The 15,982-nt window shown below is 46.6% G+C and overlaps 1 protein-coding gene across 1 annotated transcript in view; it reads right to left on the reverse strand.

The window, feature by feature from the left end:
- LOC135401116 (uncharacterized) overlaps positions 1-13,827 on the reverse strand; it is a 75,440-nt gene extending 61,613 nt beyond the window's left edge. The window contains exons 1-33 of the mRNA XM_064633313.1: positions 13,695-13,827; positions 13,021-13,130; positions 12,790-12,958; positions 11,344-11,495; positions 11,139-11,262; positions 10,927-11,063; positions 10,749-10,866; positions 10,530-10,675; positions 9,449-9,572; positions 9,105-9,241; positions 8,901-9,021; positions 8,437-8,582; positions 7,980-8,103; positions 6,922-7,076; positions 6,716-6,839; positions 6,501-6,658; positions 6,294-6,417; positions 6,058-6,212; positions 5,846-5,963; positions 5,647-5,786; positions 4,899-5,022; positions 4,264-4,409; positions 4,072-4,189; positions 3,856-4,004; positions 3,621-3,744; positions 3,101-3,240; positions 2,912-3,047; positions 2,561-2,703; positions 2,036-2,162; positions 1,812-1,963; positions 615-735; positions 394-545; positions 52-172 (exon numbers count right to left, since the gene is read on the reverse strand). Of these exons, the coding sequence (XP_064489383.1) occupies positions 52-172; positions 394-545; positions 615-735; positions 1,812-1,963; positions 2,036-2,162; positions 2,561-2,703; positions 2,912-3,047; positions 3,101-3,240; positions 3,621-3,744; positions 3,856-4,004; positions 4,072-4,189; positions 4,264-4,409; positions 4,899-5,022; positions 5,647-5,786; positions 5,846-5,963; positions 6,058-6,212; positions 6,294-6,417; positions 6,501-6,658; positions 6,716-6,839; positions 6,922-7,076; positions 7,980-8,103; positions 8,437-8,582; positions 8,901-9,021; positions 9,105-9,241; positions 9,449-9,572; positions 10,530-10,675; positions 10,749-10,866; positions 10,927-11,063; positions 11,139-11,262; positions 11,344-11,495; positions 12,790-12,958; positions 13,021-13,130; positions 13,695-13,696 (4,337 nt within the window). The 5' untranslated portion in view covers positions 13,697-13,827. The remainder of the gene's footprint in view (positions 1-51; positions 173-393; positions 546-614; positions 736-1,811; positions 1,964-2,035; positions 2,163-2,560; positions 2,704-2,911; positions 3,048-3,100; positions 3,241-3,620; positions 3,745-3,855; positions 4,005-4,071; positions 4,190-4,263; positions 4,410-4,898; positions 5,023-5,646; positions 5,787-5,845; positions 5,964-6,057; positions 6,213-6,293; positions 6,418-6,500; positions 6,659-6,715; positions 6,840-6,921; positions 7,077-7,979; positions 8,104-8,436; positions 8,583-8,900; positions 9,022-9,104; positions 9,242-9,448; positions 9,573-10,529; positions 10,676-10,748; positions 10,867-10,926; positions 11,064-11,138; positions 11,263-11,343; positions 11,496-12,789; positions 12,959-13,020; positions 13,131-13,694) is intronic.
- Positions 13,828-15,982: the final 2,155 nt, after the last annotated feature.

Raw genomic sequence — 15,982 nt, forward strand, 5'->3', positions numbered from 1 at the left:
GAACCTCACGTCGTCTGCTGCCTGCTATGCCTGCTATGTCAAATGCTTTACCCGCAGGCGCTTTTCAGTTTCGGCATGTTTGTCTTGTCCTTGCTAAGAGGGCGTACGCATACAGAGAGGAACCCTATGCACTCGGTTAGGTTTCCAAGGAGGAATTCCTTGCGGCAGATTTCTGGAAAAATGCACACGCACAATGAAGCACCAGACTCGGGACGAGAACAACCAATATCTGGATCAGAGACTGTTCGTATTCTGGACACCGTCCTCATAAGAAGAACGGTCTCTGTTCGGAATATTGGTGCCTCTTGTCCTGAGAATCTTCGCTTAACATTTCCTTACCGGTTCGCCGAGTCCTCTACTTTTCTGCGTTGTACTTTACGTATGTATACATACCTCTATATACGCCGTTCTTACACGTCCAGTTGTAGACGCCATAATGATAGACAGCGTACTTCCACACGTCGTCATCGTTCACAACATCTTCGCTCGAGTTACACGTTGTATGCAACGCGTCCTGAACACAAGCCTGGTAGTTTTGGACGGCCCTAATATAAAATTAATTGCGTGAGAAACCCGGAGTTCACCAGCGGTGGGGAACTGTCACGTCTACTTACTGGCAGGCGGTCTGCAGGACGCTCTTATCGCTAAACCGCTTCGCAGTTGGTTGCACTTTGTACTTCACGAATGTATAGCATTCTTTCAGCTTGGGAACCAATCTTTTCTTGATACAGGCATCTTGTAGGGAAGCATAAAGGAGATTTATGTGTAAGGTGCTCAGTGCCAACAAAACTAGTCATGCATGTAACATTACAAACATGCGTTACAAACTACATTACCAGTTCACAGTTCATAATTTTCTTTCTTTTGCTTGGCGTAGAACTGTCTATAGACCTTTCCGCGTTTGTAGCCATATGACGTCATAGTGTTCGACAGCGCCACCAATTTGGCAGAGTTGAACTACGCTCGGAGCTAGGGGGCGAACAAGGTCGCGCCCGAAAGCCACGGTCTTGAGGGAATTACGATGGTCCCTGAAAGGGACGGTCCTACTCTTCTTTCAGGAGGCAGCGAACAAGTGCCCATTCGTGGAACCCAGCTCTCCCCTTCCGATTTGTTTGTTTCAGTCTGTCTACCAACGTCATGATGACGTTTCTCGGGTAGAGGTCTACATAGGTCTACAGTGACGGCTAATCGACCTTTTCCGAATGCTCAGCCACGCCTGCCGTGTTTTGGGGTAGGTAATCGGTGTCAAGGTTGCGCAGACGTTCGAGGACGACACTTGACGACGCTTTTCCTCGTAATCAGTACGGGATGCGGAGAAATCGTCCCCGCAGAAAACGTCCACGGAAAAAACGTCCCCCGGAGAAAATGTCCCCCGGAAAAAACGTCCCCGGAGAAAATGTCACTAGTGGGAACCTAGGTTAGAACCGAGTCCTAGGTTAGTTTTCAGAGGTTAGGCTACTTTAGGCTTGTTTTTCACAGTTCACAATGCGGTTGAGGGGGGTTACCCACAGCGCCGTTTGACGAAAACTACTTTTCTTGATACTTTTCTTACGGGGACATTTTTTCCGGGGGCCATTTTCTCCAGGGGACGATTTTTCCTGCACCCGATCCGTACAATACGCTTTCACTCTTTCCGCATTGTTTTTGCAATCTTCTCTCGCTACTTTCCCACACGACGTGCCAGACCGAAAAGTGCCCCTCGCTCATTTGGGGTTACGACGTTTTGCATTCCGACGCCAGGGGCGACACGTACATGGAAAAGGTCCATTGACAAAGGAGGGAGCACGCACAGAAAAGAGGGTTGAACCTACCAGGCTCTTCCGCAGAGGCGCAGGCATTCTTGATATAATCGCTGATCGTGTGTGTATAATACTTGATGCGTCGGGACTCTAACACTTTCTGTATTCCGCTACATGGGAGCTGGGTATGGAAGTTGACGCATGTGAGGAACTGTTCGAGTTTCCTGCAATATGCGCCACATTAGCAGATTCAGTGTCGCCCTGTCACTATACATGTTCATCAACAACGGACTTACTGGCACTCTCCTTTTGACCGCTTCGCTCTTTTGGAACTTAAAATGCTGTCGATGAACCCCAGGCAGGTCGTCAAGTTCATCTGAATCTCGTCAATGTTGCATGGGACGTTTGATAAGTGTGAGTTTCCTGTAAAAATCGATGGATGAGACCTGAGTGATACATGCGTGTTACATCAAGTGATACATCAATTGTTGCCCAGGTACGGGTACCAGGGACGGGAGGGGCATATATCGCAGACTCGCCTAGTGCATGCTTTGCAGCACTATGCACTTTTCACCTATATGAAGAAATGGTGGTTGTATATTTACATGAATAATACGCATCGCGACCTATAAACTGCCACTTTGCACCTGGTACCAGAGCTTCCAAGATTCATACGAAATAATACACGATTTCGTCAATGAAAGACTTTTTCCTGGATCGTTTCCAACGCATTTACCTCAGAAACTCGCCAATGGGACTGTTAAGGGACTGGATAATTAGTCCCCACAGAAAGGCGCAACAAAGTTTGTGACATGCCTTACCCGGCAGGCATGTCCAGTTAACTTTCTGGTAAAGCTGGTCTTTGTAGCCATTTATCTGCGACGCATCAGCGGGTCTTAACCTCGCTTTTGGACATACTCTTTCGATTGCGGAGTTGACGCATTCCTTGTAGTCGACAAATCCCCTGCGAGAAACAATGATATAAATAATATAAAATAAAATAAAATAATAATAATAATATAAAATAACAATAATGATCGAGTGCTGAGTTTAAAATAAAATTAGTTTAATTTAATTTAAAATAGTCTCCCTTTGGATTGGATATTGGTTAGTTTCCGCAACCCGTGTGTGGAATTAAAACAACGGCGCCCCCATACGTGCGCTTCACTTACTTGCAGGCGGAGGTCCGAACTGTCTCTTCAGAATATTCGATGATATTAGGCAGGATATAATCTCTCATGTAGCCGGAGCACTCAGAGATGGCTGCTACAACAGCTTCCTTGTTACAGCTAGATTCTGTGGGCGACACTGGGTGAAAATTTGCACCTAAGATCATCAAACTGCCACGACTTGTGTTTTACCTTGTTTCGTGAAAGCATTGCAAATAAACTTGTGTTCGTGAGGAAATAATTTCTCAACGCCAAGTGTTTCGGGCGTCTGACGAGACTTGCACACCTCTTGAGTTTGGTACCACAGGCAAAACTTGTAGTCATTTAGTCCACTACAAAGTGAAGGAAAACGAGTAAGAGCCAGTATGCAGAGTGTCTCATCGAACGTGCGACAAGATTCTCGACAACATCTTTAAGTTACTCGAGTTTGCAAAATCAACGTATCGTCATCGTGTCACAAACAAAGCGCGGATCGAAGTTGCCCTCATCCCATTGCAACATTCCCTGCTATATAATGGTACCGGCTGAAAAAAAAAAAAAAGAAAACGAAAAAAGAAAACAAACAAAAGGCGGAAACCGTTGTACACGCGAATTCTAAGCCGCCCTCCGTTCCCGGCGAGGAAATAATAAAGCGCACGCAGATTTCTTGGACATTCGTGACACGTGGTGAAGCACCTTGACATGACACGAAATCAAAAATAAACAAACGTACCTGCACGCTTCAGGAATGCGTAAAAGGCTCCCGTTGTTTTGAATGTTTGTGACAACCTGGGTTTTCACAAAACCTTGGCAAGTGTATAGGGCCGTCTTGAGCTTTTCCTCGTCGCATTTCCTGCCTGAAATGCAAGAGATGCAAATAGGTTTATCGATTCGTCTGGCTGGTTCCACTAATACTAGGTTCGTATTACCAGTCTTCGTTGGGTATGCCCTGTTGCAATTGTTCTTACGTGTGTATTCCGGTTGACACGTCCAATAGTACTTGAGGTACATGTCTCGGACATAGTGTTTGATCTCGCTGGATTCGGGTAAATACTCGTGCTCCAGGCAGACTTCCGAGATAATTCCTTGAACGCACCTCTGGTAGTCGAGGACGGCACTGGTGAAAATGTACGCGCACCTGTAAGACTCGCTGAAACGTACCACCAAGTTTGTCTCAGGCTCACCTGCATGCAGACTTCGTTGCTCGTCTGTCAGACTTTATAGCGTTAGTAGCTGCCTTATAGTTTATGAAACCCGTGCACATCGGGAGACGTTTCCGCAGTGCTTGAATGTTGCACAGAGCTGGGTACAAAGAGGGCAATGTCTGACCTAATACACGAGGCCATTCCATGTAACATTTCTGGGCGTATAATTACCCGTGGCATTCACATCACAAGCCCAGCTATATTTGCGGTAGAGCTCGGTGGTATAATATTGCACACTCGTAGCGAACATCACGGGTGACTCCTTGCAGTCGTCTGGCACTGTCATTCTGACACATCGGCGGAACGCTTGTAGACCGCTGAAAAAATGACGAAAGGACGAGTGTCAACTTGATCATTCCACCACGTGCAACACCAACGTATAACGGGATTCTCGGATCCACAATCATTCCGCTATCGGAAGCATAGTCACAGTGCCATAGGCTATTCCCGCTACAAACGTATAGTAGAAGCCATATCCGCCTTTCAATAAGAATTACAGCCACTTCCCCTGTTTCAGTAAATACACGTTTGCGCCGTTTTAAATACGTGAGTAATGGCACCAGACTGTCGGCGCAGATATTCGGTAACGGGCAATGAACAGCCCATATATTGCGTCATTAAAGCAATGAAGGCTAATAAACGGCCGAGAGGCGCCGCCCGCGGCGTGCTTCGCAGTTTGTGAGAGCAAACATAACACTTTCAGTGCATGTCGGAGATTCGATGTCTGTGACTGAAAGGTTTTGAAAGGACTGAAAAGTTCTTTCTGACGCCTTATTGAAAACGACGGATGTAGGTGTATGTCCTACCTGCAAGCCAAATGCAGTCTGCTTCTTTCAGCAGTCTTCTTCAAGTCGGGAAGAACGTTCACAGTGACGTAGCCCATGCATTGTGACAGGTTGGCAACCAGCTCTTGTTCTTCACAACGGGGTGCTGACAACAAACGATAGTCAGAGTGTGGTGTGATGCCCGAGCAGCCTAAGTACTGATTATGAGATGCGTCACGTTGTAACCCCAATGAATTAATCTGGATATTTGCAAACGAATACAGAGTACCATGTTCATTTATATAACACTACGGAGCAAAAAAAAAAAAGTGTGAGAAAATGTAGATGAGCACTGCCAACCAACATAACGTGCATTCTTTTCAAAGAAACCCGCAAAACTTTCAGATTCTCTAAAAGCAGGTGACGTCACCCAGGTTCTTAGCAACACCGCGTTCTCCTTCCTGGACTACCTGCAGCTGTGGTGAGGAGACTGAAGTCGACCACTGCTGCCAGACCCGTGGCAGATTGTGCAACCTATGACGTCGTACTTCACAAAACTACAAATTGATACTTCGCCGTCACATACAGAAGCAGTACCTTACGCAGATAGCGTGACACACGTGGATTTAAATAGCATAAACAACATCAACATCAATAGTATAAATGCTGTCGAATGTCTAGTCCGCACTGGCGCTTTAATGCACTAGCGGCGCGAAATGCACGGTATGCAGATCGTCATCGCCATCTCAACAGAGCGTACCACCGCAAGATAGATGTTTTGATACCATACCTTTTTGACAGACACTCTCGTAGCGAGAATACAGTTCCGAGGTGTATTGTTTCACTTCGTCGTAGTTGACCAGAGCAGCTGGTTGCGGACAGAGGTCCCGTAATACCGCTTGCGTGCAGTTTTGATATTCTCGAACGTACCTGACCGTGATTGGAACTTATACTCGCTGGGTACCAAGCGTGTGAGAGTCTGCACTTACTTGCACAATAACGTATTGTTGCTGCCAAGTTCATCAGCACGATTCACAAGAAATATGGAAAGGAAGCCGACGCACTCCTTCATGTGACTCACAAGGATCTCCTTGGAGCAGTTGCTGACTGAAATATGCGTGTGAATTTGGATCGTTTAAAGTCAGGGCACATGTACTGTGCAGGTGCTAGCTCTGATACTACATAATAAAGCAAGGCGTACTCGCTGGTTCTTCGTTCCTCTTGCAGACCCAGGAGTATTTATACAGCGTCTCCCGAATCTTCGACCGCGCCTCTGCAGTTACTTGATTGTTACGAAGCGTGCCACATACTTTGTTTAATTTTAGGTTCGCGCAGTATTCGTAGTCCTCCAAAGAACTGAAGATGAAAGAGAGAACACGGATTATTGAAAGACAGACACATGTGGGTCAACGGCGAGGACGCTCCGAATTAACTTGCCTGCACGCTTCCCACAGTTGCAGCACGTGAGATCGCTTCGAAAGTTGCGAGTGCATATGGATGAGAATGATGCCTTCACATTCGTCTAGCTTCTTGTTGACGTAATTTCGGAAGCATCTGGGATCTACGCGTCAATCCCCGGCGTTGACTCGACCAGCGTAAAATGCGTGCACTGCGTACGCTGTACCGTTCGGACACCATTCTTACCTGCCTTAGGCGAGACAGACTCCCGTAGGTAAGCATTCAGCTGCACGTTGTCTCTGGTGTACTTCAGCACTTCTCGGTTGCTGGGTACGGCGTACGCGCTCGGTCCACATACATGCCTCGTCACTTCCATTACACACATTTCATACTCTTGTCTGTACCTGTTTCGATGAAATCGAGAGCTGAATAAACATCTCTGTAAGGCTGTAGCGCATTACCTGTTGTATATTGGTAAGTCATGCGCGTCGATGTAGGCAATTTTAAGTCCAAGGAGTCTGTTCTTCAGAAAGCCCATACACTCAGGAAGACGATCAAGAAGTTTCTCGACGTTGCACTTGTTCACTGCAGTAGTCATTATGTTTCTTATTAACTCTGAATGGTGCAATAAGAATATGCGCGGAGTTCGGTAAAGTTGGATACACACCGTCAGGAAGTGCCTCGACAACACTGCACGTCCAGCTATACTGGTAATAATATTCTCTCAGGTATTTCTGAGCTTCCAGAGACCCTACACTGTCGGGCTCCAAGCAGTGTTTGTTCGCAACTTTTCGTACGCACTTTTGGAACTGTCGGACCCCTCTGCAAGAAACGAGTTATAGTGCAGATATAGTTATAGTTGCAGATATTGCACGAAGCTATAGATAGGTGGTGATAAGGTAGGCTTTGTTTAACCCATAGAGCTCTCATAATAACTAGAAACCAAGCCAGCGAAGGGGGGCATCTCAACATGGGAGCCGCCATGATCGATACGTTAGGCCTAACGTGTTACGAACGGAGTCTCCTACGAGCTCCGTGCGCCATTTTTTCATGTCGCAGCACAAGGTGTAAACCGTACGACATGCGTATCCTACGTCATAAGACACAATCCAAGCGCACACGTGAGAGCAAACAAAACAAACACACTTCACACACGGAGCCCAGCGGAAGCAAGCACGACTTCCATTGGATTGGATACCATGGCGCCGAACACGCCTCGTCTTTGCACGTGGAAAGGCGGTGGCCGAATCCGGCCGGATCCAAAATCTCGATCATAGCGCCTCCCGGACTTGGACATTCGGAGAGGGTCTCGCCTAAGTACAACTTCTTTGCTCTCCCCCCTTACTCTCTCCCAGCTTTTCTTCTAGCCTCTCTCCTCATGATTTCTATGGTTTAACCATGCCGCTACACTGGGGCATAGAATGGGAAGGCAAAGGTAGTCAACCAAGGGCAGGAACATCTATGGCGATGACAGTGTCGTGACATGAGATGAAAAGCTGGACAATGACTATTTCTTTCAGCGGCTTAGTTTCAGTACTGACGAAGTTTCCTGTGTTGACTTTGCAGCTATGACGCGGGAAGTAAAGCAAATTATGGTGGGGGTTAGGTAAAACCAGAATGCGCCGGGTACATGATCATACATAAGCATACACCTAACAGCAAGTAAGCTTGGTCTAAGTGTCAGCTAGACCTGTATGCTGTATACAGCTGCACTGCTCTGCTTACCTACACGCAGTTTTCAGTTGACCGACGTTGTGTTCGTCGATAACATTCGGTGCAACGAAGACGTCAATAAATCCATCACAAACAGACAAATTCTTCAGGAGCACTTTCTCGTCACACGAACTATCTGCAAGAGGGAGTGGACGTTTGGACGTCTGATCCCTGATACATGAAGTTCCCATGCATAGAAGTCTTCACGAAATCGGCCGCAAGACTATAGCTATGCAAATGATAATCAACATCGCTGCCGTGAAAGTTGACATTCAGCTTTATGGTGCCACTGTGACGTACTGCTGTCCGCAGGTCTTAACGCATTACTGCTGACTGTGCTGACTCGAACTCTCGTGGTACGTAGTACATATTCATGCATTTCTCCCAGCAGAATACTTCGAATTCGTCACATAGCGGCGGCGCAACTGGTGATGTGTTCACTCGGCTCTATTAACTGCCTGTTTCTTACCGTTTTCTGTTTGACAAACCCAATCCACTTGCTTTCTCATTTCTGCTCCGTGCTTGGCAAGCTTCGGATGTTTTAGCATTGATTCTGGGTCTCCACACGTCGCGCTCAGGGTATCATCTACACAAGTCGCGTACGCATGAGATAGCCTACAAGAAGGTTTCATACATCATACAAAATACTTTTACGTAGCGGAAGCATATTCCAACAACACCGAATATCCTCTGGATGTACGAACAATGTCCTAACGGATTCCTACATCCAGAGCATATTCGGTGGTGTTAGGGTATGTTTGGAAGACACTTTGAAGGAACTACACAATATGCGCTGCAGTAGCGCTTAGCGAGCTCCAAAGCAGTAATCGCTTCTGTGAAGCTCACACTAAGTAGTTGAGTAAACCGCCCTGAGAACTCTGCAAACCATGTCCCAAATAACGTGACACTATTAGGTCTATGGAAAAGTCTTACCAGCACGCCATAGAAAGTGCGCCCCGTTTCGAAGACGTGTGCACGTATTGTCGTATATCTTGAGCCATGCCTTCGCATCTACCCAGCTTCCTAAGCACTACATTCACATTGCAGTCGTACTCTGAGAAAAAAAGTGAGCTTCGCTCATACAATAGTTTACTGAGTCTCCAACAGAAACGACTTGCTTCTCCCCAATATGCTTACCGAAACATGTCCAGTTCATGCCCTTGCCGATAAGATCTCGAAAATAATAGACGTCCCAGTGATGAAATAGTCGAGGGTCGTTTTCACACTTCTTGCTGAGAACGTCTTCAACGCACATCTTATAGGCTCTTACATCTCTGCACAAGTAGACGAGAACAAAGAAAAGGAGGTGAAACGGATTGACTTCGGAAGAACTGAATCAGAGAATATGGATGCGGAACGTTAAGAGCGAATACAGTTTGTGGAATGTGACAAGATAGGGCATTAAAGCGTAGTTGCAAACTGCACACTAACGACGACGTGGAAATCAAGTTACTATATTGGCAGCTGTAGATAGCACACACCTGCAATGTCGGTGAAGCGTCCTGGTGTTCGTGAACGACTTCTCTGATTCAAACGTCTGAGGTTTCGAAAGCTCGTAGCAGTCTTTCATTCTGGCCTTCAGATATGACTCTTCGCATGAAATACCTAAAACGAGGCAGTCAAGGTAAGGCAGGTACAAATCACACTAATGTACTACTGAGAAAAGAACGCTACATGTCGCTAACGACAGATGTGGGATTCCCTTGGTGTCTTCCATTGGAGCGATCGTCGCAAAGTGACCGCCTGGACTTCAGTTCAAAATTAAAAAATGCGGAGAAGCAAATTATCGAAGCAAATGTAATTGCATAGTAACCTATAAACCCTGGAAAACGCTTTGTTACGCACCAATTTGAGAACGTAATCAAATCAAATAAATGTCGCGATTGTTCGAAATGTCTGCTCCGCACACAAGCAGAAATGAGCCTTGAGTGCCTTAAAGGAGGTAAGAACTCTGTTACGGCTGTAAGACGTGTAACATTCTTCTTCTACACTTCGTAATTCTACTAACAATTTCTTGTTCAATACTTCTACACCATAATGTGTGCAACGTTAATACAAAAACGCACTTTTTTTTCGGATACGGGCGAGTATAGACGCACCGCCATCCATTGTTACGTCATCTGAAGAATTGCAGCACCCGATCAGACGCCAACGCGGAGGTACAAATAACGTTCTGCTTTACACTCTTCACCATATCGCACGCTGCTAGCCAACCATCATCCCGAATGACAACGTTCTCGTGTGATTTGTTGAAAACGGGAGGCGAAGCCTATTTTGTAGCCATAATGCAGCCCATAATGGCTCCACGCAATAGGCTCCGTATTCGGTTATCAACAAAGCAGGAGCAAAGAAGTTGTCATTGGGGATGAAGGTTGGCTAGCAGCGTGCTATGCTAGCTACATGCTCGCACCATCCGCAGCTACAGTAGAGGTAACTAAGGTGACTCGAAACCTACTTTTCCTTCTCCCCTGAATGCCTCTATTTGCGATAATAATTTACGTACTCATTACTAACAACGCCCTCGTGTAGGCAGGAGACAACTCTATGTTGCTATGTTCTTACCTCCTGACTGGTCGCAGACCCATGCATATTCAGAAGCTTTGTTCACAATTGCTTGCACTTGAGGAGACGCTAAGGCTGAAGGGTCGCTGTCGCAACCGGTGTCAATGCGGGCTCGCCTTACACACCATTCGAATTTCTTAACGTGGCTAGATCAACAAGCATCCGTGTTAGACAATCGGGCAGAGGGCGAAGTTGCGACCAGAAATGTCTGTAGCCTACCTGCATGCTCGGATCAACCCTGAAGAATTGCTCATTTGCACACTTTTCATCACGTCGACGTTGATTTTGTCGCACTGATGTAGTTTTTTGATTAAGGACACGTTGTCGCAGTTGTTATCTGGAAGTGGCAGTGCGTTAGACGGCACAGACGGAAAAATGAAACCCTGGACCTACTTACCGAAACAGGTCCAACGCAAGTTTTGGACTACCTTCTGCGAGTAATCAGTGAGAATATTTTCGTCTTCCAGAGTCATATTTTCCTTGTCTATATCCTCCATCTTTTTCTCGACGCACTTTGCATACTCGTCTACGCCCCTGCACGCATACGTACATTAGCAAACGCGTGCCTCATCAATGGTCCGTCAGTATCAGAAACCCTCACGTGCTCACCAGCACGCCTTTCTGACGGTGTCCTTTATTGGAGAGTCTAAATAGGGGACTATCTTCTGGGCCACTATAGTGAGGCACTGCCTTATGTCCACCAACTGATCGATGTGAGTGTCCTTATGTTTTGCTGAAACAGACGTGGAATAAATATTGATGCGAAATGATGACACAGTCAACCATCGGCTTTACCTGGGTTCCCTAAACTCACCATAAATATCAAAAGCTCTACAGGTGCTGTTAATGGGGTCCGCAAGGTTCGAAGCCAATGTGCGCACCTCCCTGTATTGGAAGAGGGTCATCTGGGAACGGCAGCGACCCTCAACGATGCTGTCGATGCACGCGCTGTACTTTTGTAAAACCCTGCGTGAGATGAGCAGGTGGGTGATAATTGGACATGGCATCTTGCACACAATGCAAAGAGTATACAAAAAAATGAAATGCGTCACTGTCAGCTAGGTTGTAGATGCGCTTGAAGGACCTTGAAGATTTAACGCGCAAAATGCAGATATGTTCGCGAGACGTGTACAGGAGGAGGGATTGAGTTGCTGGCAATAGCGGCATCCACTACACTATTTGCAGTATTCGTCCCTGACTCGTCGATAAAAAAGAAGAGAAGCACGAAAACAGCACTTCTGTGTTTTCAAGAGGGGGACGCTTTTCTGAACTTCTAACGGCCGAACAAAGTGCTGACAGATTGAAATATGCCACTCATCGAAAAAGCCGTACATCAGCGGGGATCGAACCACCCACCTCTCGATTGCCAGTCGACCTCTTTAGCCACTTTCTAAGGACTTCCATTACGAACAATGTGCATTTCTGTACAGTGCCACCTAAATTACCGCATTTCAAAGGCGTCGCCAGACATTTAGGCCGCTGTATGTGAAGTTGCTGCTCGGTGTATGTATTGATATGTTGCATACTCGTGGTTGTATGTGTTTGTGGTTCGTCATCAATTTATCTGTTGCTGTTGTAAACACTACAGCGCCACCCACCTGTAACGCAAGCCGTTCCTTAAAGGAGCACAGAAAGCGCTTCAATTAGACAATTTTTTTAAAACAAAGCCGTTAACCTGACTGCTGCTGATTCACTCGACAGATGCATACATATTGCGGAATTCGATTTTGAAAATCGCGACCGCGCGCAACGGTGGTAATGGCCACAACAAGCCACCAGAGTCTTTTTGACGTCATCGCGGTGCAACCCGGTAACTGGTTTGCTCGTTTGGAGAAGCGTCGTCTGAGGGAGTAGAAACGAAAAAGAAAAAAAAAAAAGCGAAAAGCGCCGGCCCCGATTGGAACGCGGTCTCTCTTGTAACCCTGATAACACCACAACCCTCCTGCTCGTTTCGGCCTCCAGGGCGAGTCGAACGGGAACGCGCGCGTCGATGTTCGGGGGCGTTTTATTCCAAGAGAAATACTGCGTACAGAGAATTTTTTTTGTATTAGTTTTCACGTCAAATTAGATCCTTTCGTAAAACAGAAAATCTTTTGGATGGCTTTCTGGGCTGCTTTAACACTGGTGGTAGTTTTAATACGCGGGACATATATCGGGACATCGCCTTTCCTGCCATGCTGCCTTGACAGATCTTAGATACGCCAAAGGTCTGCAGAAATGTCGCACAATTCGCGATAATATTTCGCGAGATGCTACGTACGTGCACTCTTCAGGAGTCTGGACAAGAGACTGCGTTGAAGTGTTGAAACTTCTCAGAAGAATGCCCTCGCGGTGCTGATCGCCATCGAGGCGGTAGAACACCTTTCCCTTGAAAACCCCGTAGCAGCGCAGGACGTCATCCACCAAAGACCTCGTGTCGCACCCGGAACCTTTGAGTATGTGGGCGATAGATCAGATGATAGTATCGATTAAGACTTCGAAACACGCTTACCAGCGAGGACCCTAACAGGGAAGAAGCAGGCGAAGACCACGAGAGCCAATGAAATTACTCGTAACAAGAGTCCCGAGAGCATCTTCCATCTCGCAGTACCCCTGTCAAACCTGACAACATTCACATCACATGACATATGCAGTTCAAAGGACGCAAGCTTCTGTGGAAACACCGTAGAGCCCAACCTACATATTCAATCACTTGCTGATATAAGTTTTTTCGAAAACGTGCCGTCAACAAAACCTGCACGTAAGAAGTGTTCTCTTTGCCATTGCAATAAGTTTGAAACGTGCTCTACTGAGCCGTATTTCATGCACCTGCTCCGCAGTCATAAAGGACGCGAAAACATTGTTTTCATTATCTTGTTGTAGCCTTCTTCGCCTTTAGCAGTTTACGCCATCCCTAAGGTCATGAACCTGAGCTAACCTAAGCTAAGAGACCTCCACACTGTGGAGGTGCTAAGCAACGTGAGCTGGAAAGATTATACATCAGCTTGAATATACACGTTTCTTTGATTCTTCCAGCTGTGTTATGGACATCTACTATGCCTTCCGCAAGTCAGACGGAGTTATGCGTTTCGACACAGCTGGACGAATCAGAGGACCAGGATGTGTAACTAAGTTACACATCCATCAGTTACCATCCATCTGTAAGTTACTGTGTGCCATACTTACATTTTCGCAGTGGACGGCCGACGGTAGGCAAAGCCACAAACCCTCGGTCGTCTACTTAGAGTTCCCTTCTACTGGAACTTGTACGACAGGGCAATGGCGATGGTTCTAGTAGCCACGGGCTCAGTGACTTTTCTTCTTCTCCAGCTGATAAGAGGTCGCGGTCCACGAGAACATGCACTTCTTTGTTCTCCTCTTCCCCCTACATCAAGTTTATATTTTTCTCTTCGGGTAAATTCGCTAGGGCCCCTTGCCGCCATCTCCTGCAGGTAGAGCGCCCCTTCTCAAACCATATACGATACGGTACGATATGCAGTTAAATTCGTACTGGCTACGAGACTCAAGACATGTAATTGTAAGGTTGCGCGACCTAGCTCTTCCAAATTAATTTTCACTTGCGGCCGTATTTTTCTCGGCGGCCGTAAACTATCCTCGATTCGACACTCCGCCTCGACTCCAGTAAGTGGAGCAAGGAGCGCTCCTCCCAGTCGAGAGCTATTGGGCTACAAGGAGACACCGGCGCTATCGTGAAGTACCCGAGGAAAGCGCGAAGAATCTCCTCCGATCGGGAGGCGTTCCGAGTCAAGGCAGGTTTTTGAAGCACAAAACGGGTTCCACGGAGCAGCTCGAGTGGAGGGCCGAGTTGAGGATCGTTTAGGAATACGGCATCAACATGGTTTGATATCTGTGCCTCATCAATTCTCTTCTACATCACGCAGCACAACGTACAGTGAAACCCGCGTATAACGATATTGACGGTATGGGTACATCGTTAAACGAGGGCTGACCTAAATAGCACGCCACCCCGCGTGTAGCAAAAGAAAAAGAAACAAATGCCGAAAAAACCGCGAAGCTGTGTGACATCGCACTGGCTTAGGAAAAGAGTGACCAGAACTCGTGCAGGGAACCAGGGAACATATTAGGACAACTTCTGGCAACGTTACACGTCACCATTCCGCAAGTAGGCTTCACCTAACGCCTGCATGCTTTAGGAGAAGCTCGCTTTAGAACATTGTCGCGCGACTCGCAGGTGGAACGCACGTGCTGGTTGAATCATCTCGCGAATTTGGCCAAATATGGAGACACAAAAGCGTTACCACCGACCTCTTTCACTGCCAGTATTTCTATTTTTTCTATTTTCTTGCCTCGATTTTTATTTTGGTTTAATTATTTTGGTACGAATTTTAGATGATACGAATTTTTTCCCCTACCACGTGGGATTCGTATGATCGAGATCCTTCTGTATCTTACCGCCGCGAGGTTACGCGCACGAGACAGCGTCCAACATCGTTATAGACCATTTCACTGTTTGCAAACAAACGGCGCTAACCGGAAGACCTACGGGGAACAAAACAGATTAACATGCGCTGGCGCTACCTGGCGGCGTGGCGCTGTCAAAAGGGTCTTTGCAAGCAACAACTGTAACCGGAAGACCAACGGGACGCACATCCAGCTATCGCGCGTTGGCGCACCCTGGCGTCGCGAAAGGGAACTCGGAACTGCTGTCTCCATCGGTGTACGCGGGTCGTTTCTCATAGAAACAATGTATGTTTTGACGGTAAATCATAAACCATCGTTTTACGAGGGTACCGAAAATCAGAAAATCAGATTGCATACGGTTGGACTAGTTGATCAAGCTTGTTTTCTTCGTTGTGCTGCTTGGGACGAGTAGGGGTATACGACTGCCTAAACGGGCGGTTATGGAGCGAGAACTAGCATAATTACACACGATATCAGGCAATGACTCTGTATGGAACACACGAAGCTACCTGCTCCGTAACAGTGCACAGAGACGTCTCTGCCGAGAAGTTAGCTTACACCCTGGTGAACTACCTGTCCTTAATAATAATTTAGATTACACGTTTTATCTAAAAGTTTGCACCGAAGTTTTGCCGCTTTTACACAAATGTTTCTTCTTAGAGCAGTGACTTTTAGACTTCAAGGAGTATTCAGGTACTCTTATGGGTATTGAACAAATCACTGTATCTCGAACCATGACTTTGTTCCTCTCAAGGGAAGCAGCACATTGGAGTTTAGAAATCGCTACCATAAACAGTGCATTGAAAATGAGAAGGAACGATGTCCATGGCAGCATGTAACAACAACACAACAGCGAACAGGAGCAAGGTGACTTGGAGTAATTTTCCTCTTCCACGTTCGCAACTGTATCGGCAAACTGCGCCGCATACGCCTAATATGCAATTTCGAGAAAGATATGCAGCTGTTCGAGTAACATGTAGTTTAATGATAAGATATTCATGGCACTACTCACATAAAAGATAATATCTTAT

Source organism: Ornithodoros turicata, chromosome 7 (genome assembly GCF_037126465.1).
Source record: "Ornithodoros turicata isolate Travis chromosome 7, ASM3712646v1, whole genome shotgun sequence".
NCBI lineage: Eukaryota > Metazoa > Arthropoda > Arachnida > Ixodida > Argasidae > Ornithodoros > Ornithodoros turicata.